This window comes from Phaenicophaeus curvirostris, chromosome 1, assembly GCF_032191515.1.
Source record: "Phaenicophaeus curvirostris isolate KB17595 chromosome 1, BPBGC_Pcur_1.0, whole genome shotgun sequence".
Classification (NCBI taxonomy): Eukaryota; Metazoa; Chordata; class Aves; order Cuculiformes; family Cuculidae; genus Phaenicophaeus; species Phaenicophaeus curvirostris.
The window spans coordinates 6889882-6912555 of NC_091392.1; the positions used below are offsets into that span (position 1 = coordinate 6889882).

General features: G+C 43.3%; 1 protein-coding gene across 4 annotated transcripts in view; it reads left to right on the plus strand.

Moving 5' to 3' along the window:
- CAMK1D (calcium/calmodulin dependent protein kinase ID) overlaps nucleotides 1–22674 on the plus strand; it is a 231728-nt gene that overhangs the window by 191156 nt on the left and 17898 nt on the right. For all 4 annotated transcript variants that reach the window (XM_069871533.1, XM_069871701.1, XM_069871789.1 and 1 more), the window contains 3 exons: nucleotides 6491–6566; nucleotides 16195–16307; nucleotides 18055–18133. In XM_069871533.1, coding sequence (XP_069727634.1) covers nucleotides 6491–6566; nucleotides 16195–16307; nucleotides 18055–18133 — 268 coding nt within the window. The remainder of the gene's footprint in view (nucleotides 1–6490; nucleotides 6567–16194; nucleotides 16308–18054; nucleotides 18134–22674) is intronic.

The window sequence follows — 22674 nt, forward strand, 5'->3', positions numbered from 1 at the left end:
TCTACCCTTTTTAAATAAGAGCACAAAGTTACACTTTTTCCAGTCAAAAGGGGCTTCTCCTGATTGCCGTGACTTTTCAAATACCGTGGAGAGTGGTTTGGCAACCACATCTGCCAATTCCCTCAGGACTCTGGGATACATCTCATCAGGTCCCATAGACTTATATATGTTCAGGTTCCTCAGGTGGTCATGAACCTGATCCTCCTCTACTGTGGGAGGGGGTTCACCCCCCTGGTCATCATCTTGCTGTCCCATGACCCAGGACATGGGACCCAGGACAGCGAGAAGAGCTGTTATCGGTGAAGACTGAGGAAAAATGTTAAGTACCTCAGCCTTCTCCTCGTCTGCTGATATGAGATCACCATTTCCAGCCGTCAGTGGGAGTATGTTCTCTTTTACCTTCCCCTTTTGATTGATGTACCTGTAGAAGCCAGAATTCCTGTTTATGTGGTTCAGAAAATCGTCAAAGAAAGAAAGGTGTATTATAATTAACTTCTCCATAAATATCAGGTTTTTTTCTGAAAATCAAAGTATTACTTATCAAATTAGAGTATATTTAAAATATGCATAAAATATGCATAACTAATAGTACATTCACACATTAATTTTTAAGGCTCTGTCTTACGGGTAAAATTACTGTTAGCAATTCAGAGATCTCATTCTTTCAGGAGTTTTGTCAGAGATTTTGGTCCTATGGTGAGAAGGTCACAGGTTAGAATCATTTAACCCAGTTAATGATTAATTAGTAACTAATAATTAGACATCGTTGAGGCACTTGTGTTAAGATGCAAATCTAAATGTTTACTTGCTGAAGATCTTATAATACGGCCTCTTCTAATGAAGAGATCTTCCATTTTCTTATCTTCTCACCATTCTTCTTTATCACTATTTCTTATGGAAGGAGTCTAGTTGGGAATACATGCCCAGCTTTTATATAGCACGTAAATTGAGTAAGATGGGGTAGCTTGTGTTGCTCATTCCATTACAAGTTAGGTGTGGATTGTCTTGCATGGATCCCACCCAATTGTCTAAACTGCAGAAGCAGGGGTGTTTTCAAAACCTGGAGTGATCTGGGTGATTATGGGCAAGATCTGTATAAGCCATCAGTGATCCATCATTTTCAACATCATAGACTTGGGCTGTTTGGCTTGGCATCATTTGTAAGAACTTGATTTTTATGAAGGAGGTGTTTAAAACTGCCTGAAAATGAGTCATCCTTGAGGTGTGTCAAGTTGGATGCTCACCAGGAAGTGACTGTAGTTACTCAGCAAATTCCTCTGAAGAGATTTTTGGCTTTTTGGGAATTAGGTCTCACTGACTGATTTTCTGTGAGATTTTGTCTCTCAAATTCTTTGGTTACTTCTGCAGATTAGACTTAGACTGGCAAGACACGAGCACTGGAAAATTCGGAAAAAATGTTAGAAAGTCTGTCTTGGGTAATCTGATCTTCTTTTGCAAAAATGCTGAATTATGAACTGTGTTTGTGGCTGGCATATATCTTAACCCTACTGAGGCTGAAAATTCTTGCTCTGAGTCTCAACCCAACTTCAAGTAAAATTATCTTGTGTTTCTCTGTGGTAAGGATTGGGCAGGACCCTGGATGTATGGTTTTCCCCTGTACATCCCACTTTGCTCACTGGTTTTATTCTCTGTAGTGCTCCTATGAAAGGTCATTTCACACCTTTAAGCTCTGCCAGAAATCCAGTAGAGATTTCAGATCACATAAAAGCCGTGCATTTCACTTAGCTCTATGCAAGACCAAATATTTCAATAAGCAGTAGATTTACATGTTGAATTTTGACTTATTCAGTATACTTTGAGTCAAAGTTTTGAAAATATTCAATAAGCCTTTGGAATACCCTTATTAGCAAAAAACAACCCCAAGAGTTGTTTAGGCAGTAATATGAGTAATAAAGTAAAAATAAAGCATGGGAACTGCTCTCACTGGGGTTTGCTCAGGGCACAAGCTTGTGACAGTGTGATTGCTCATCTCCATTACCATGTCTTGAAACGGGATTTTCTTGCATGATCGTAGCTGCATTATGTTCCGTAACAACTATCTAAATCTGACTCAGCACCATGAAATAGGGACAACAGAAGCACAAGAAGTCAGCAGAGGGGGACTGAGACCCTGCTATCTTTTGGAAGCAGCACCAAATTGCAAAGTCTTGGCCAAGCAGAACAAGATGAACATTTGAGGACTGAAGAAAAGAGGTTGTTTTCAACAAGGATTCAGTGGAAGTGGTACTCTGGTGTTGTGAAGCTGCTTCATATGACTCTTGTGTTTGCACCATAAGGAAAACACTTTATACAGCAGCAGAGGAGCTGACATTGTTCTTGTGCCATCTTTGGCTTCAGGAGAGGGGCTGGGTTGGCCCTTCATGCATCCAAACGTCTTTTCAATGGTGCAGGGTTGTTCCTCTCTGTCCATCTTCTTGAAGTTGTACCTTCGAGTCCTAAGCGATGAGGCTGGCACCATCCCCCTTTGGTTTCCCTTACAAACTCTGCCTGTTACTCCCCTTCCCTCTCACATTTCATGGTCATCTTGTACCTGTGTAGCCCATGCACATTTCCCCTTTTTTACTTGCAGGACCTGCCAGCTTGATGAAAACTAGCACTAAAATAGTTAGCAACTGAACTACTAGTCCTGGCTTGCACCAGCCTAATTTGCTGGGACAGTTGAGCTGTGTCCCTTCCCAATGTAGGGAGGTTATTTTAACCCTATTTAGATCTTTTTATTCTTCCCACAGTTATGGCAGCCTTTTGATTTGTCAGTCCTATGGGGATCTTCAAAACCATTACCCATTGTTCAAATGCCTCATTCCTTCTGGCATGCAGCTTGTGGGAAGCCATATAAACCACAGAAAATAGCATCAGACTAAGTTCTTGTGAGACAGCAAAATCTGCTGGGAGTAGCACCATCATGGGAGTAAAGGAGAATCGCTTTTAAATATGAAGCTGGTATGAAGAACAGGCGCTCTCATGATTTGTACAATTTGTTCAACAAGCTTAAAGTGTCAGAGCAATCCCCACCCCTTGAGCTCTTTGCGAGAAAATGAATTGCTGGTTTTGGCCTCCAGCAGCTGCATTTTTAGGGAGCTTATTAGCATAACTGTGCCCACTAGGGGTAATAGCGTACTGCTCTGAAAAGTTTCCCAACATTCCTGCTCTGTACCTTTTCTTTAAACCTCCATCTGAAACAAGCCTTTTAATTTTCACTCTTATCAAAAGCAAAACGTACTTGAAAAGAAAAAAATCCCCTAACTGTAAACGAATAGATCATCTGGGCTGGGAAGCACATCGTTGGGTACCTGCAGGCGGGCTGCAGCCCTGAGACAATTACTCAACTTCGTACGTGCCACATGTTGCTGGTAGCAATGCTCATTTTGGCCTTAAACATGGCTCCTGGATGTGGGAGGAGGGTACGGGTTTGCTTCATCGACTTCTCTGTCTCTAGATGACCGTTGCATAACGTGTAATTCCCTGGGGAGGTGTAATACTGGATGCTGGCATTTCCCCAGCACCAGAAATGGGAGCTTTGACTTCCCCCTTCTCCTTACTGCTGTTTTGTTTCCTCAGCCATCTGTGTTGATCCTTTAAAGCCATCAGCTCTTGGATTTTTTTTCCTTGTGTCTCCTGCTTTTGCCTCTTGGCACTGATCTACTGTAATTTCTGAGAGCTCCTCTGACTTGTTTTTCAGCTCATTTAAATATTTCCCTCTTTTCCATATATCAGAGGCAGATGATGCTTAGCTGTGTTCTCCTGTTCCTGTTGCGTGTCTGCTCTTTGGAACAAAAATCAAACCCAGCCGTTTGCCTTAAAATAGTAATTTAAACTTCCTGCTTTTCTTCATTAAAATTAACCAAAGGGGATGCAATAGCCTCAGATTTGCTTTGGGCTTGATCCTATGATGTTCTTACCTGCTTCACAGCCACCGTCTGCAGCAGCAGTAGCCTGTTATCAGTGCTCTTCACTCATTTAAAACAGAGAGAAATGCCCCAGCATAGCTTTGATGTTTTAAGAGGAAGAATCTTTATGTAGTTCACATCCCCTCATCTCAGATTTGTTTTCTGTTATGTTAATGTGGCATATCTGTGTAATGTCAGGAGCTCACTAGGTTCCATGGTGCTCAGGACCCATTTGCATAATATTTTCTTTGGGGGATAGAAGATGTATAATGTTTACCAGTCTTGAAAATGATGCAAACAGGAGGAGACAGTCAAGGGTAGAAAAGATACATGAATAAAACATTGGGAATTTAGAAGGACTGGAAGGTTGGAAGGCATCTAATCACAGAAAGATTGGAAAAGTAACTTGCTTTTTCCACACGTTTTGGCACAAGGGATGGAACAATAAGAAATAAATAGAGTCTCACAAAACCTATTTGATGGGCGTTTTGAAAAAAAAATTCTTTCTAGAGGAAAACACGGAGGCAAATTGTGATGAATCAGGAAGGGTTAGATTAAGGGACACAAGAGTTGTCCAGGAAGATTGTCTTGAGCAGCTTTGAGGAACAACTGTTTTATACCAGAGGAATGTAAATTTGTCAGATTGTCCCAGCCTGCCAGATTATCTGAGAGGCAGTGACAGGCCAAACAGGATGTCTCTCCAGTGCTTTATTCTTTTATCCCCGTTTTGTCTTCAAATTCACTCCTGTTGGACTGACTAGCACCAAGCTGATACATAGACTCTGACCCATTGGGTAAAGATTTGGGGCACCAACTGTACATGCCTTTTATATGTCCACTGCTCTGTCTCCTGTTATAGTAAGAACATTTTTACCTCTATCTTGATAGGCTACAACAGCATGCCCATGTCCTGGAAGGAGTCAGAGGCTTCTCAGGAATTGGTGTGGAGGTTTCTGCCAAGCACCTGTGGCTAAGTTTGGAGCCATTCATGCTGGGTATAGTGGAAAGAAGCCCCCTCTGGCATGCAGTGGATACGTGTTGCAATATTGACACATTACAACAGTTTATTAAAATTAATGATATTTGAACAGAACCATCATTTTAATTTGTTATACATGCAGTGGTTACAGTTCGGTGGATGGCTTGAAAATTGGGGAATATTTAAACTGCGTTGCAGATTGGGGCATATCCCAGTTTTCAAGAGCCTTCATAATCTGTCTGCAAGCTATATTTTTACCCACATTCCACTGGATTTTCTTCATTTTTACAATGTGTCCCCAGTGTGACTTGACACTTTCCATTATTCTTGTGGAAATGCAGCCTGGGTGCTGTCACCTGCCTCATGCCCTGTCTTCCCTTCAATTCCTTCTGTAAGCTCTCATGCCCAAGCACTAGAAAATCTTTTCTGTTTCATTATTCTTTCCTGTTCCCTTTCTTGCTGGCAGTTTGGACCTTAGTTTGATTGACTTATCTAGCTTAAGAATATAACTCTTTGAAGAGTCCTTACCAGTATACCAAAGTATATGTAGTAACTAAATGCAAGGCTCAAGTTTTAATACATTTGTGTGCTTCACAATTTTTTTTTTGCTGTTCTTCAAGTTACTGACTGTTTTTATGGTAAGGCTCCTAGCAGAGGAGGGTGTAACCCCGAAGAAATATTTTTGCTGGGACTTGCCCCTTTGTGATTTTTTTTCAGCATTTGAATTTCACAGTATTCAGAGGAAATACTGTACTTTTAAAAATGCAGTGTGGCAAGTCTGCTTCAGGAATGTCATAATCAGTGAGTTCTTGCATTATTGTGGACATTTTGCTTTGAAAAAAGCAAAAGCTTCTTTGCATGAAAAAGTGTATAGTTACAGGGTTTTAAAATTTAGGCTTAAGCATTTGCCCTGGAAGATCCCAAAAGGGAAAACATAATACTCTGGGGATCTGAACAAAAAATATACCTTTTTAACTCTCACTGCTATAAAATAGGAAAGCAGACTCACAAAGAATTTCAAGAAATGCCCAGGCTCTCACTTCTAGCAAAATTCAGACTACAGTAGCTGAAAGCTATGGAGACAAAACACTCAGTTCCTCTGGGCATGTGTCCCATTCCTGCTACTTTTCATTTCTTCCTCTGAGGTGTCAGTGTTCTCAGAGGCAGAAGAACAAAAGAATCCCTCTGACTTGGACATCCAGCAGGCTTTGGAAAGTAGCTCTTGGGATGTATGGTAACAGCTCTCCTTCCTCTCCTGCAGATGTAGCTTATTGCCTCCCTGACGTGCTGCAATTTCCAAGTTACCTTCTTAAATCTTCTATTCAGCAGCATGATGTGGTGGAACTGCGAGGCTACCAGGGTAAATGCATCTCAGACCCAGTGCGAAGCTCGGCCTTGTTTTCCTCTAAGTCTCCTAAAGGAGTTATCCTTCTTTGCAAGAATATTAGCTTTAAAAAAGCGAGGATATTTGAAAATGCAGGGGTTGTATGTGGAGGGCAGCACAAGGTTTCAGGAGTCGTCAAGTTTCAGGGTTGTATCTCCTGATTGCATTCAAATGTTTGGTCTTGTAACATGTGCTTGTTTGGCTTTTTTTTTTCTTTAGCTCCTGAAGTGCTGGCCCAGAAACCCTACAGCAAAGCCGTGGACTGCTGGTCCATCGGGGTCATTGCATATATCCTGTGAGTATTTGTTGGGTTTTCAATCACAGGCAGCTTTGGGACCTGCAACATATTCTCCCACCATATAGTAACGCACTCAGTTAAAAGTTAATCTGTGACACTTGTGACCCAGGATAACATGAACACTGGACACCTCCCAGTTACATAAAGGCTGAAATTTAGGCAGAAGTGGAAGGAAATGAGGCAGGACCCTTCAAAAGCAAAAATCCTTGCTCCCACCTGAACTACACTGTATGAAGCAGTATTGGCTTCTCCGGGTTGTGACGTTAGTGAAACTACTCCCACTCCTGCTCAGGTTAGGTTTGACAAGAAATAAATTTGGCCATATCCAGAGAACACAGCATCGTGCCCACAGGTGTGTCCTGAAGAGCCACCTCACTTGAGGCATCATTGTAATGCCTTTCCCTTCCCTGGAGGGGGGCACAGACGAGGAGAAGGGAGGGGAGAGCTTTTTATGTGTGGCGATGAATTATTCTCATCAAAACATAATAAAAAGTATTGAGAAATTATGGAAAATGAAGGATCATTTTCCTTAACATATCCAACCACTGGGTCTTGTAGAAGAGGGTGAGCTGATTTCTGCTGTATCAGCTCTGTCACTCTTACTTCAGGCCATTAAACCTCTGCTTTTGTGGCTGAGATTTCCTCCTCTAATGGGGCTGATTCCTGCCCAAAGGAGTGAGGATTGGTTGCTTGAGAAAGCTGCAGGACCAGAACTTTTGTGCATTCTTCAAAGTGATGAATAGATGCCAGAACTCATATGTTTGTGAAGATTTAATGCATGTCGTCATTCAGTACCTGCCACTCTTTGTCACAAAGACTTGATAAGATAATTTAGATTGGAGGGAAACTGGAATTCCTGTGTTTCAGGTCAGACTAAGTTGCCTAGGGAAAGAGTTCCTTTTGCTTAGGGGCTTGTCTTGATGGGATGGGCTGTGCTCAGGCCTCAGGTCTGTGGGTCCATGAATGTCATTTAAACAACAATTGCGTAGGTTGCATCTGAACAGCCTAGCAGACTGAAGCAGGAGCTATTCATGTTGGTCACCAAGAGAAGGTCAGGCTTTTGCCATAGGCTGACCCAGGGTAACCACTCAAAGCACAAGAAGCCTGTTCCTTTTGTGCAAGAGAGCAGGGAGCTGCTCTGTAGCTATTGACTGCTGCAGAAACAAGTGTCTTTTCATGCTAGCATTACCAGCACTTTCCTTTTTTATTTTTATTTTTCTGTTTTACACAACTGTCACAATTACACAAGACTGAAAGAAAAAGCAACTTCAGTGAGGCACAGCATTAGAGCATTCCTACTTTGTTCCCTTTCTCCTCACGCAAACATTTGATGGCTTGTCAACATGAATATCTTTTTGATGATGTGGTAGAACTATTTTTGCTGGGACAAACCTCATTGCTGTTTATACACTCTGTGCAATGTTCAGTCTTTACATTTTCATTTAGTCTTGAGCATATGTTGAGTGCTACCCAAAATAGCTTTTTTTATTTTAAGGTAGTATAGGAAGGCTTTATTTGCTTGCATGTGTGTGTATTTATTTAAAACCAAGTCCTGCCTAAAAAGGTCAGCTTTATGTCGGCTTTCCAGTCTACATGAATATTTGAAAACTTGTTGAGTACAAAACTTTGCAGGGGGGTGAATTTATCCTGGAGCTACCATCAAGAGCAGGACACAAAAAATTTTTGCATAACAAAGCAAAAATGAACAGTGCTGATTTTGACTTTGTGGCTAAGCCCAGTGGGACATGCTACAGCAGTGAGGAAGACAACAGACATGCCAAAATACCTCAGAGGGTGCCTCACGCATCATTCTGTAGTGCTCTTTTAGATGAGGATGGTGTGCACTGACTCAAACTTGTTATCTGCCACAAACAAACCTGAGCATGGAAGGTCTAGGGACTGGAGTGGGTTTCTGTTTTCAGTCCTTGTCAGTGTGGCAGGACAATCAGAGTCTTTTCTGCTGCTTTCTTAGTACTTTGCCAAATACCAGCTTCAGAGAGTGGGAAGAAGAAGAAGGCAGGTTCAAGACAGAAAGGCACTGCCTCACTTCCATGCTTGATCACTGCCCAGGTTCAATTTATTGTCAATATTCACCGTGAAAATATGTGTCCATCTGGCAGCCCACCGGAAGAGTGAACTATTGCTTCCTGGTTGCATGGAGATAAACTTGGCTCTGCTTTCTTCCAACTTTTCAGTCCCATTCAACCATGGCTTATGCACTAAAGGGCTTTTTATGCTGACAGACTTGTTGTTGCTTTACTTGTTGCATCTTACTGAGGAATATAGATGAGACAGTGCTAAGCAATGTGTACTCCACCACCTAGTTAATCAATACATCTTCATAGGTGGAGGTTTTCAGTGTCATCTGTAAACCTTCCACCTTCCTAAGTGAGGCTGCTCTTTCTGCAAGGTTCACCTCAGTCATTTCCTGCTCTGTTTTCCAAATCAGTACGTGCCGGGCTTGTCAAGAAAGGTATACACACTCCTCAAATCTAAATTCCCTATATGCTGTATGGGGAATTCCCAGCCCTGAAGGCTTAAATCAGTTCGGTAAGAATAAGTCCCCATGAACTCATGTTTGCAGGACAAGGAAACCTTTTCAGGGTTTCTGTGTTTCATGTAATAAGTACCTGATTTGTATTATGTACAGTCAAAATGAACGGCAATAATGTGTTGCCATAGAAGGAGCATGGTAATGTGTTTGCCAGACTGCTACTGCTTGGGTGGGATTTGATCTGAGATCAACCCACCTCCTTGAATATTTCTGCATGGGAGCTACATTCTTCAGCTCCTGTTACAGTCAGCAGCTCTCCAGGGCTCATTTTGGTCGCCCTCACATAGGTGCTTAGTGCTGTTTTAGTCACGTAGTGTCCATCCTGCTCTCAGGCTCTGTCTGTGGGATGGTCCAGCCCCCGATAGCCCCATGGCGTGCCTGCCAACTGGGGACAGGGGTCCTGTGCACTCAGCAGCTTCTGCAGTGGCAATGGGCTCTACGTGTGGACACCTCAGCCCAGACAGGGTCGTTACTACCAGTCATTTCATAGGGTTGTGCTGTTCAGTTGCGTAGATTTACACACTTAATGCCACACTGGGGTGACAGGGACAGCTAAGTGGATTTAGCAAATGTAATGCACTGTGGAAACTGTCCTTCTGGAGTGGCAGATGGAGGTCAAGCAGGAGACCATGGACTGTGTCAAACAGGGCCAGATGCCCATGCTGAGACTACCCTGCTTCATGGTATGGTTTCATCTGCTATATGGTACATTTGTGTCCCTACCCAGTCTTCGTTGACTCCATCTCTTATTGACTGCAATGAGAGCTTAGAAACCCAACCTACATCTTGTGTGTCCTAATTTTGAACTGGATCTTATCTTTGCTTCCATGAATAGCCAGCAGTTGCAGACATGGCCTCATAAGAACGTGGATGTCAAGGGTATAGTAAAGACAGAGTGGAAGAGGAGTTCTTCCCTAAGCTGGTAGGAAGCAGCCCTGCTTGGGTGTCTGAGGCCACCACTGGAGGTCGCAGAGCCAGTGTGCTCAGCCCATGCAGCACAATATGGTGCTGAGGTGCCACAAGCCACACTGGTGCAATGCTGATAATTAATCCCGCCCTGAGTAGGAGTTATTCATTCCAATTTATCACCACACCCATCTGAATATGCCATTTCCAGATCTACAGTCAGCACCGTTGGAAATACTTGCACGTGCACAAACCAGTTGGAGTTGTATTTATGCACAGGGCATTCCAAGCACATCATTCTGCATCACCTCCCCACCTCTCCCACAAATCCTCAAAGCCACTTTGAACAGTCTGTTGTCATTTAAGAAGATGGAAACTCGGAGGAATCCAACACAGAAGCCAGGCATAAATTAAAGATTCTTTGAGCTATTATTACTGCAAGTGGTTTGAGTGCCTCCAGACACAAGCTAAGTCTCATATAAGAACCTTCAGTTTATGCTACTGGAAGAATAGACTGTTTCTAGGGCACCAGTGCTCTAGACAAATATTTGTTTCTGTGATATGCAAGGTGAGGGATGTCTTAGGAAAGAGTACTTTTGTTTCAGTGCCAATCATTAATGCTTCTCGTTAATGACAGCCAGATTCAGAGGGTGCACCAGCAGAGGTTTTATCAAAACCTCTTTGCATGAGAAGTCACAATTCACATGAACTAATTTTAGCAGCCTGAAATTTCCTGTTATTCCAGTTGCACTATCTCTCAACTTGAAACAGCCTCATTGTCGCGCTCAGCTTTCTGCCTACCACAAGGCAGTTTTGGGACATGTTCGTCTTAGAAACATAAAGCATAAGAAGAGCAAGAGACTTCACTGGATTCCCAGCAGCTGGGTTTTGGACCTGTCTGGGTCACGTGAAGGGTTGCAAAAGCTTGAGAAGCTAAAATACTGATTGCGTGCATACCTGATACAATGAAGATGAAGTTAATATGTGCAAAACCTAGAAGATCATATTCCATAGCTGGAAAAGCACCTGGAGCCACAGAATGCTCTGCCTCAGCCCCTCATTATTCATGCTCAACATCTCGTGTCTTTTCTGCACTAGACTGAATGCGTATTGCCCTGAATTTTGTTCTGATTCTGTTCACTGGTAGGACAAGAGAATACTGGTTTGTTATCGTTTATAAACAATGACTATCTGCAGATATTACTTTTCTGTTCTTCTTTGCTGCTGAGTTGCTTTTGATTTTCAAGTAGATGGGCATGAAATCATCAATGATACTTGTGTGGGAGGATTAACCAGGGACAACACAACATGCCAGAAAAAGTTTCCACCATTGTCCTGGAGTGATGTGTTGGGAAAAGGTGGTCAGGCATCTCGCCTGCTTGGCATCTCACACAAACCTAAGCAAGAAAGTGAGGAATAACTTACTGGTTTGGTACTGGAAGAATCATAGAATCATAAGGAGGATTAGTGGTAGCAAAATGTACACAGGTCTGTTGGATTGCTCAGGATAACAGAAACATTCTGAAAATTATTACTTCCCATTGCTTGCTTCTTAATTAATTTTTTATTTCCCATGTTAATATGTCCTTGTCCACAGTTTTGTAAGGGCACCAGTGTCAGCCACTATGAGGGTGCATTCTTAAGAAGAAATACATATGTTTATCTCTATGAATAGCACTTGGATGACTTCCTACACCATCCATCTCAGGTCATTGAGCACTTACTGAATTCTTTCCTTCAATTTTACTATAAAATTGTTTGTAAAACCAACCCTGGTGCCTCTTGTGTTACAGTGTGTACATGTGAATGGGTTATTTAGCCCTTTAGTATCACCTCCAATATGTAACAAGAGCTTGCAGGGTTTTGCTTTCTTTACCGGGTGAGGAGATGATGTTCCTGGTATTCCTCTTCTGCTCTCTTGATGGCTTCTAGAAATGACTTCTGGCAATATCTTTATTTTGTAAACACACCTGTGTTTTTCTTATCTGCAGCCTATTCTTTTTAATGCAAGAGTGGGAATAGGAGGTTAAGGGAAAATCTGTTGCTTATGTGATAATGCTGCTAAATAATTCTGAAAAGCATTTATTTGGCAAAATTGCAAGAAAATGATGACAACTAATAGCTGCCTGAAACTCCTCTGGGAGAAAGCAGGATTTTTTCACATTGAAGACAGGGGGATTATTTTTGTATTTCTGCATATGTGAAGAAAAGCAGCAGAACCTCTGTGAGGTCATCTTTCTTCACACAGAAATGTCCCAGCAGATAGAAATGAAGTTGGTGGGATTTTCATTCTGCAGGAATTAAATAAAAACTTACTATGGACTTTGGAAAGTGGCCCAGTTTCTGGAAGTCCAGCAAGATTTCCTCCCTCCATAAATTGCATGATAGGTTAATTTACTGGGGCTTTCCCATCCCTTACTGCAAAGCCAGTAATGTTAAAATGTTTAAGTAAGTAATTTTAAGACTTCTGCATCTTCCTAAACTTTGGTTTTAAGGCAAAGGACAGAAAGACAGTCAATATTTTGGCTCCCACCGTGAGAGCTGGTTCCAGGATGCCCTGGTATTCCCTTAGCACAGGTCACCTTCTCTGTCCTAAGGTGCTTGCTCCCTTCTCACATGCTTTCTGCTGTAGTACTTCAATAACTTGCCTCCTGGAGGAATATCCTTGGGTCCCCCTATGCAAAGTGGTTCTTCTTCATCCCTAGCTGAGCCAGGACCAGCCCTTGCCCTACACTCAGCCTACCCGCAGGCAGGGGGTTGGTTTGGAGGGATGTCCCTTCCCACAGCCTGTAATAGTGAGTTACACTTCCCTACCACTCACCAGCAAGGGAAAAATAGTACCAAAAGAATCTGGGTTTTGTCCTGTGCCCACCTTCCAGCAGCCCTGGCATTCTCCTGCATGACGCTGATTCCTTGTACATCACATCTTCCATCATGCACCCCTGTGATAGGCTGCAGGAACTCCCCAGACACAGAGACTGATACACTAGACCTGTGTAGATACTCAAGCCATGCAGAGGAACAGGGGAGTTGCTGGGTGGGTGTATAGAAGGGACTGAAAGGCTCTGGAGGGGCTGGGGCTCTTGCTGGGGTACATGTTCTCTGCTTCCCCCTGCCTTGTAGCCCTCCAGCTCTGTGCTGCTCAGACATTTGCTACTACCTTTTGCTGCCACAAGCATGTATAAATCACAGCAACCCTAACTTGTGCTCTTGTACCTTTGCCAAGGTAATTAGTAGAGTGCACATTTTAATAGAGTTATTTCTCTCTCCGGAGCAGCATGCCAGTGCCTTGGCATGCACAGTGCTGCCTGGTTGCCTTAAGATGCTTTATTAGAGCAGTTTGGTGTTGTTTAAGGAAAGTGCTGAGGAAGGCAAGAAATTAATGAAGGGCTGTCAGGCTTCTTATGCGGAGCCCGATGTGTCCCCCAGGAAAAAGGGACAGAGCCAGGACTCTGAGTGCCTTTGCAGGAGCAGTTTTCCTCCAGCTTGGGCACCTCTACCCCAGTGGCCATGCTAACAGTTGCAGTGCTGGTGCTGTCAACCACAGCATTTCCAGACTCCTCAGTAAATCTTGAGGGTTGTGACAAAAGTCGAGGAAGGTGATGTTTCTTACATTAAAGCAAGTAATATAAATGTTCTTCATAGATACCTGTAGAGCTGTATCCTGGTTGTGAATCCGGTTTCTGCATTAGATTACCAGAAGTTTTTCCTCCATTATCCAGATGCATAGTGGGGTTTTGGTGTTTCCTTAGATGTACCATTTTTAATTGCACTTCTCACACATCACTTCCACCTCTGAGTTTCACGCAGGAGTTGCTGCATTGAGCCCCATATACAAGCACATGCCCATAAAGTAGGTATGCAGTCCTGCTCTAAATGTAAATGCTTGTCTGGCGAGAGGGTATCTTACTTGCTTTTGGTAATGACAGTCATCCAGTGGGACACAGATGCAGACTGGCTCATCTGCTTTGGAAGATAAAGAGAGATTTCTGATTCAGTTGAACCACAGTGAATTTGTTATAATGCTGCTCATTTCAGTAGAATTCTTCCAGGTCTGATGCAGATCAACATCTCACTCAGCATTTAAATTATTTATCAAGCACACTGGCTCTTCAGAGCTAACAAAACATTGCTCCTTTCACCCTCAAGTGTTGAGTTGGTTCAAATAACCTCCGGGGCAGCCGGCTGGCTTTGGGTTATTTATAACTTGAGTATTTGGGTTATTTATAACTTGAGTATTTAGTTTCTTACAGTTCCTCTCCCTTGCTGTTGCTCCCCTGTTGTTGCTACAGTGTAGTGTTTCAGCTTGATCTTCTGTCTGGCTCTCACCAATTAAATGTTTTATTGAGGTTGATTGACTCAGGGTTTAAGAAAACTATAGGGAAAAGATCATTTCAGTGTCAGTGAAGTAAGGGAAAGAATAATTTCTACTGTAGACTAGAAAGAAGGGAAGGGAAGAGGAGGAGAGAGGCGAGAAGAGAAGAAGAGAAGAGAAGAGAAGAGAAGAGAGAAGAGAAGAGAAGAGAAGAGAAGAGAAGAGAAGAGAAGAGAAGAGAAGAGAAGAGAAGAGAAGAGAAGAGAAGAGAAGAGAAGAGAAGAGAAGAGAAGAGAAGAGAAGAGAAGAGAAGAGAAGAGAAGAGAAGAGAAGAGAAGAGAAGAGAAGAGAAGAGAAGAGAAGAGAAGAGAAGAGAAGAGAAGAGAAGAGAAGAGAAGAGGAGAAGAGGAGAAATCTCTATACAAGACAATAGAGGCAGGAAGGCCTGTTTAACAGTGAGCAGGATGGGTTTGCTAAAACCTTGGACCAGTCTCAGGGGTAAATCTGGCACTTTGCGATGTTGGTATTAAAACTTGAAGGAGTATCTGCTGACATGTCTGCTTAGAAAAGGACAGACTACAGCCTTCATCATTGGCTGGGTGTGAGAGATCTCCGACACACGAGTTTTATCACTGCATTTGCTTAACACAGGGCAGAATGTGGTTTTCCCATGTCTGCAGGACTGGAGGAGCCCCACCTCAGGGGAGTGCCTGTTCTGTCTGCAGGACCAAGGGGGTGCACCCTGTGTGTTTTAACTCAAACTAGGGAAATGATGCTCACTGTCCTGCTTGTCCCGGGGCTGGGTTTTCTGAGAAGTTTGACTATAAACACTGAAAACCAGGACAGGACCGTCGTTAGCCTTAGGCAAGGTAGGCAATTTGATGTAGGCAGCAAAAGCACTTGCAGAAGTGAGAAGGAGAGAGGGGCTCTGTGTGTTTCTGCAGCAGTGGCAGGTCCATGTGCAGCCTATGCAGACTCTGCTGCAGGGGTGGAGTGACTCCCAGACATCCTTCTTATTGTACTCAGGGATGCGGAGCCCAGCACAACCTGCAGACACATCCTGCCTTCTGCCTGGTATCTCTGTGGGGCTCCTTGTTTGGCTTTGCATTAGCTCTTCCTCCCCGCTGTGCTGGAGAAGAGGTCCATGCAGGTGGCTGCTGGCTCTTCGCATATACAACAAACCTCCCTATAGAGCTATGTGGTCTCTTACACAATACAGAGAACACAGATTGGGCTCAAAGCCTGTCCTAATGTCATGCGAGTGGCTGGGTAGGTGTTATCACCTCTGTTCCCGAGGCTCTTCTGTGCCCACATGTCTGCAAAGCCACTGCACTGCCTTTCCACCATCTGTGAGACAGTAAAGCCAGTGTAAGTGGCTTGTGTAAGGTGCTGGGGTAAGAGCAGTCCAGAAGGACAACCAGAGCAGTGAAGACAGTATGGAGAAGACTCTTAGATGGGGAATGGTTGTGATGAGGGATGAAAGGGACTGGTGTTCTGTGAATGTAGGGTGTAGCCCATGAAAGCTCCTCTTACCAGATGTATAGGAGAGGACAGAAGGGCTCATGGCTGTGTAATAAATCTATTCCTCTTGCTAAACATCCAAAATTGTGCATATGCAGGCCTGGATATCTGCGTAAATCAGTGTAGGACTTTGTCCAGGACAGTGCCAATCTTCAGAAGTGGGTTTATGTGTCCCTGAATAAACGTGTCTCATGGTGGAGCTTGCCTGCTTGGAAACGTAATAGGCAAGTCTTAAACAAGACATTTTCCTTCTTCTCCCTCCCTGTTTCTCACTTTCTTGACAGAGGTAGGTCTGGGGGTCATGTGTCTCTTTTCTTGTTCTCCATTAGGCTCTGTGGGTATCCTCCTTTCTATGATGAAAACGATTCCAAACTCTTCGAGCAGATCCTTAAGGCCGAGTATGAGTTTGACTCTCCGTATTGGGATGACATCTCTGAGTCTGGTAAGAAGCTACTGCTCATTTAATTGCAGCAACCATGCATGCATGCATGCCTTTTGCAGATATCCTTTTCTGGGTGGGATAATGCATCCTCTATTATGCGCAGAGTTTATTTTAATTGAAAACCATTGGGAATGTGCATTTTTTCACCTCAAATAGTTACAGGAAGTTATTTCTGCAGGAGAGCAAACTGTGTACTGTTTTGTCCAGTCACACAGAAAAGCTCTAAAACAGATGAAAATAGCAGAAGACTGTCCCAAGAAGACAAAGTAGTTTAATTTCTGCATCACATCCAAATAAAATGCAGATGGTTTATGTGTCATTAATAATAGCGTGGCAAACTACTTTGGCTTTGGTACTGAAACTGCACTGCAGATCTGAAACGAGTCTGCACTGCATACAGCAAGGCAGCCAAGGAATTAGTGGCCTCCAAATGAAGTGGGTAAACAGATTCAGAAACTAGGAGTACTGTCCGCGTGGTCGGATCCAGATCACGGCCCGTGTGCTCACCCAATTCCCCACTCAGTGCATAGATCTAGTTAAGTCTGGCAGAAGCACAGCTATCCTACCCTGTTACATGCAAATGAGCCAGCAAGCACGGCTCATGGTCTGCCAGCATCAATGTCTGTGGGTGACAGCAGGGGCATGTTCAGCACTGCGCCCTGCACCTGCCACTGACGTTCTCTGTGGTCTCCAAGAGGTCATGCAAGCTTGGTGTCCTTGCCCTGTCCAACCTGGAGGAACATCTGCTATTTCACACAGGAGCAGAAATGAATTCTAGGAACATTTTATCAGACAGGTAAAATATGCATCTAGAGATGCAGTTTTCCAATTCATTAGTACTACTGATTGAGGCACGGGAGATATAAAAAGAAGTGTTTTATTTTAAACATGATTATATATCCTGTTATCTCTGCATAGAACAACATTTCATGCGGCTTACATCTGTGGTCCAGATATCATTGTGATGGATTGCCTAAAAATATATGTGATGAGAAGTTTTTTCAAGCCCATAAGGGTTTTCTGAGAAAATATGAAGGTCTGCTGGCAGACCCCTTTGCATTTTGGAGGAAAAGTACATCACCTAAATCAGCACAAAGGTTTTCCTGCCATATATGGCTTTGCTGTGGCTCCTCCAGCTACTCTCTCTTGAAACTACTGGATGCATGCCATGCTGCAATCCCTCTGCCCTCCATCACAGTGTCGATTAAAAACATATCACTTCGTGCACAGAGGAGTCCATTTTCATTGGTAACTTGTTTATAAATGTGCAAGTTGTCCTCAAAGCTGCCAATGTGTGCGATTGCTTCAAGGAAGAAATGAGCAGCTCTTCTTACTGTGGCATCTGGCCTCCTCTTTGTCTTTCCCTTCAGTCTACCAGCATCACCAACAGATGAGGCCATATTCAAACCACTAGGATGGCCAGAGGAGCTCAGGTGACCAGGGAGTTGGGAGCTGGCAGGCTTGTACTGTGCAGACGCTGAATTATCCATCCCACTCCTAAATATACATGCGGGGGTAGATGCTTTCAGCTTTTATCTGCCATGCTAAATAGCTTGGATTTGGTCCTAAGCCACTTCAGTTATATCTGTACTAATAAATGACAGATGATCCAGAGCCATTTTCTGTTGCTGTGGCCAGATGGCACTTGGTAGCCTGATCAGTGCTGTTGGCCAATGATCCTGCATCAGAACTGAGCATCAGCGTTACTGCTTTAAATTACTTTTTTTCTATTTTTTTTTTATTACAGCTAAGGACTTCATTCGAAACTTGATGGAGAAGGACCCAAATAAAAGATACACCTGTGAGCAAGCAGCACGACACCCTTGGTAAGCAACAGTCACTGCTGTGTGAAACTCTCAGGGCAAAGAGCATCATTTTACATTCATGGGTTGAAGGTTTTTTTCTGTCACAAAGTATACTAAGCTCAACTGAAAAACTGTGTGTTCTTAATTCTTACAACCCCTGCCTTTGTCCTCCAGATTTTCTTGGAAAATCATGGGGGACTTTCATCTGACACATCATCCCTATTGATGCTGTGTAAGGATTCAGTGAAGTGCTGAATTATGTATGTTGACTGTAGTTCAGCAGTGGGATAAGCCAAAATGATTGAATCAAAAATCATATTTTGGGGCAAAAGGTCAAATTCCGTGGGTGTGCAGAAACTGGATATCAACCTGTTCATGAGTTCCTTGCAAAGGATAGTATCAGAGCATTTACAAACATCTCATGAAGTAGGAAGTCTGTGTCTGTGGTTCGCAAATGCTAGTCCCTCTCCTGCTTGAATTAAAGACCTGTTTTCACACACTGTTTACCCTCTCTTGTTGAATGGAAGAGACATGAAACTCTAGGGACGGATCAGCTGAGTCTGAATTAGCTATAGCAGTGCTATCTTTCTGCAGTAACTACAGAAAAGTACCTGGTCTGACTGTATACATAATTTAGACCTCTGTTAAGTACTTTAAATTACATGATATCTTTGCACATGGATGACTTCACTAACATTACCCAAAGATTATGTAGCTGAAACAAGAATGGCTCATGTAATTTTGCTAGTGATCGACCAACATGCAGCACTAGCAGCCGCACCCACAAATGGGCTCTGGACGTAAGCCCTTTAGGGCAGGGCTCATTATATATGCAGCAAGATATTATTTTTGTTGTTATAATGGCTGCAACAGAAAGGAGTCAATGGCATATTTTCACCCCAGATGTGTGTTAGACTGTGCTTTTGTACTATCATAATTACCGTAAATACAATTCCCTTTGCAGTTTCTGGATTACTGGCTGGATATGAGCATTAAGTGGTGTATTTGAGGGGAACAGAAGTTTTTCCTGAGTGTCCATAGCACCTCAGAAAAGCAACTGTGCCAGTGTCACAACTAGGTGAAGAGCCTGATGGACTGAAAAACCGTCCTGGTGGTGCAGTTTGAGCCCAGGCATCAGCCTTAAGTAGTGTAGTTGAGTATAAAATGCATAGTAAGAACAGCACAGGCACAGAAGTTGCCAGTGAGTTATGAGGTAGCACTGCTTTATTCTGAAAGTTGGAGACATTTGTTCAGGCGATGGAGTCTAGATCCCTCTGAGGCTGGGGAGCTTTGTCACTGGGGCTCGGGTTACCTCTTCTTCCTCAGTAGTCACAGGGTTTGGACACATTCCTTGAGCTTTATAGCTCTGAAGGGACAGAACTTGGTGCACAGTTTAAAACCATGTTGACTTTCAAAGCAGAGTAAAACTTAATGGCTAGAACAAATACTTCAGTTTGGCTTCAAAGGGTTTATGCTCTTCTCTCTGTGACACTCACTGATTGGTCTCTGCTCATTGCGGCTTTCAGTCCTCGGGGTAGATGGAAATTAAATCATAGAATCATAGAATGGTTTGAGTTAGAAGGGAGGTTAAAGATCATCTAATTCCAAGCCCCCTGCCATGGGCAGGGACATGTCCCACTAAATCAGGCTGCTCAAGGCCCCATCCAACGTGGCCTTGAACACCTTCAGGGATGGGACATCTACAACTTCCCTGGGCAACCTGTGCCAGTGCCTCACCACCCTCACTGTGAAGAATTTCTTCCTAATGTCTAGTCCAAATCTTCCCCCCTCCAATTTATAGCCATTCCTCCTAGTCCTATCACTGTATGCCTTTGTAAAAAAAGCCCCTCCTCAAAATCCCTTCAAAGCATTTTACCGCTCTGGTTTACTTGTTCATTAAGTTCTACCAATACACAGGCTGATTAGTTGTCCATATGATTAATTCATGATTTCACGCTCATGAAGGTGTTCAGTAAGTTATGACCTCAAAAGTGGTAGAAATATAATGAAATGGCACTGATTTTTTTAATAGTGGGAATGATATGCTGATGTCTGACTGAAGTTTGTCAGTCACTGTAATTACAAATTAGGCTGAAGATAAGATTGAAGCTCAGGCTTTACAATTAAGAAGTTTTTGGAAAGGCTTGGGATGCAAAGGCAATGAAAATCACTGAGAAAAGCAAGGTTCTTGCTCTTCTTCCTCCATGCTAATGACAATTAGAAACATTGTACAGATGATTTTTAGCTGCATCAGTGGCTGGCATCAATACAAATGAGAGATGAGGAGAAGTCAAAGACCCAGGCCTGCCCTTTTCCTAATGTCCCGTCAATAACTGCATTGTCTGTGTGACAAAAAGGAAATTTGGGAAATGAAATCCAGCTTTTGTGAGCTGAAAATAAAAATAATTTCTAAATGATACTGACCTGAGTCTCAGGAAATTAAACAAGTTACAAAAGTCAATATTAGAAATATATAATAAACAATGGGAGTGCAACTCCCAGCAGAGAATGAGGTGACCGTTTGTGTAACTGAGAGGCAGATTTTCCAAAGTCTTACATCCAAGATACACAAAACGTAAGCATCCAGCTTTTGGCCCTGCTACATCTGTGTTGGTTGCTGGAGTGCAACAAAGAAACGTGGCACTTGTAACACACACGGCTTCTGGGCCCTCCTAAAGGAACAAAATGATAAAAAATGTTTTCATTCCTTTTTTTTCTTTTTTTGCTTTTGCATGTCATGGCCAGGAGCCAGTGGAAACACAGGCTGCTCCATAATATTTTACATTTTCTACAGAATCCATTCTTCCATTTAAAAACAACTCCCCAAAAAGGGATTTCCCTCATTTCTGTCATGGAGGGTCATCTTCTGCTGGGCTGACTTTGTAAGGCAGTTTTTCATTTGCAGGGCTACCTCCCAACCACATAAAGCACAGCTCAGGATCGGGCTTTGAGATATCAGACATAGAATCATAGAATCATAGAATCACCACGTTGGAAAAGACCCACCAGATCATCGAGTCCAACCATTCCTATCAAATACTAAACCATGCCCCTCACCACAGAAGGGAGGTTTAAAATATTCCCCATGCTCCCACCCCACATCCCAAAACCACCTCCCCTCAACACAGACAATATGCCCCAGTGCATTGAAGAGCAGGACATTTGTAGAGAGAAAGCAAAGCAAGAAGATTTCCAAAGTTGTGGTTTCATATCTGTCTCTGTCCTCCGCAGTAAGCTCTTGAGCAAAACTCAATATTTCATTCCTCCTCACTCCGAAAAGCTTCCTGTAGCATAAATGTTGCAGTTATGGACATCTTTGGAGAGTGGTGTAGTGAATTTTTGGAGCGTTTGTATCTTGTAGTGATAGATGTTACTAAAATGCCTTTTGGGGTAATTGAGGCTATTCACCCCGATATTATCTGTTGTTTCAGAGTTAGTGCTAGGATCTCCTTTTGCCAAGCCATTGCGTGTTTCTGCCCAGATTGCTTATACCAGGAAACAGCAAGGTTTTTACTGCTCTTTTTCTCATTCTAGTGATTATGTCTGGTGCAATGGCATCCTCCCCTCCTCTTTGAATGAGGGCAAAACCTTTTTGCTGGTGAAGGAGGAGAGCTCTGTGCTTCCTCTCAGTGGTCAGCTTTGTCGTTCCCCCAGCCTGGATGTCCTGAGTACAAGAAGTGCATCGAGTTGCTGGAGTATGTCCAGAGGAGGGCAACCAAGCTCCTGAAGGGTCTGGAGCACAAGTCTTATGGGGAGTGGCCGAAGGAACTGGGACTGTTTAGTCTGGAGAAGAGGAGGCTGAGGGGAGACCTTACCACTCTCTACAACTACCTGAAAGGAGGATGTAGTGAGGTGGGTGTTGGGCTCTTCTCCCAAGTAACAAGTGATAGGTTGGGAGGAAATTACATCAAGTTCTGCCAGGGGAGGTTTAGATTGGACATTAGAAAAAAATTCTTTACAAAAGAGTGGTGAAGCATTGGAACAGGCTGCCCAGGGAAGTGGAGGAGTTTCCATCGCTGGAGGTGTTCAGAAAGGGTCATTGGGCACTGGAACAGGCTGCCCAGGGAGGTGGTTGAGTCACCTTCCCTGGAGGTGTTTAAGGCACGGGTGGACGAGGTGCTGGGGCGCATGGTTTAGTGTTTGATAGGAATGGTTGGACTCGATGATCCGGTGGGTCTCTTCCAACCTGGTTATTCTATGATTCTATGAAAGCACACAGATGTGGCACTTTGGGACATGGTTTAGTAGGCATGGTGATTTTGGCCTGACAGTTGGACTTGATGATCTTAGAGGTCTTTTCCAACCTTAATCATCATGTGATTCTGTATTTAAGCTTCCATCAGATCCAGGCTTAATTTCCTCTCGCTTGTGATTGCATTCAGTGTTCTAGCATTGGAGATAAGGGTGCAAGTGTTCAGCCAACAGAGAGAGGATACCACACCTTTTATACTGAGGGCATCCCATACCACCTTTTCACAGGAGAATACACCCCCCTTAGCAGCACCATCTTCTGTAGTGTCTGCATAGAGTTGCTTTCTCTCTGTGTGATCAAAAGTAATGAG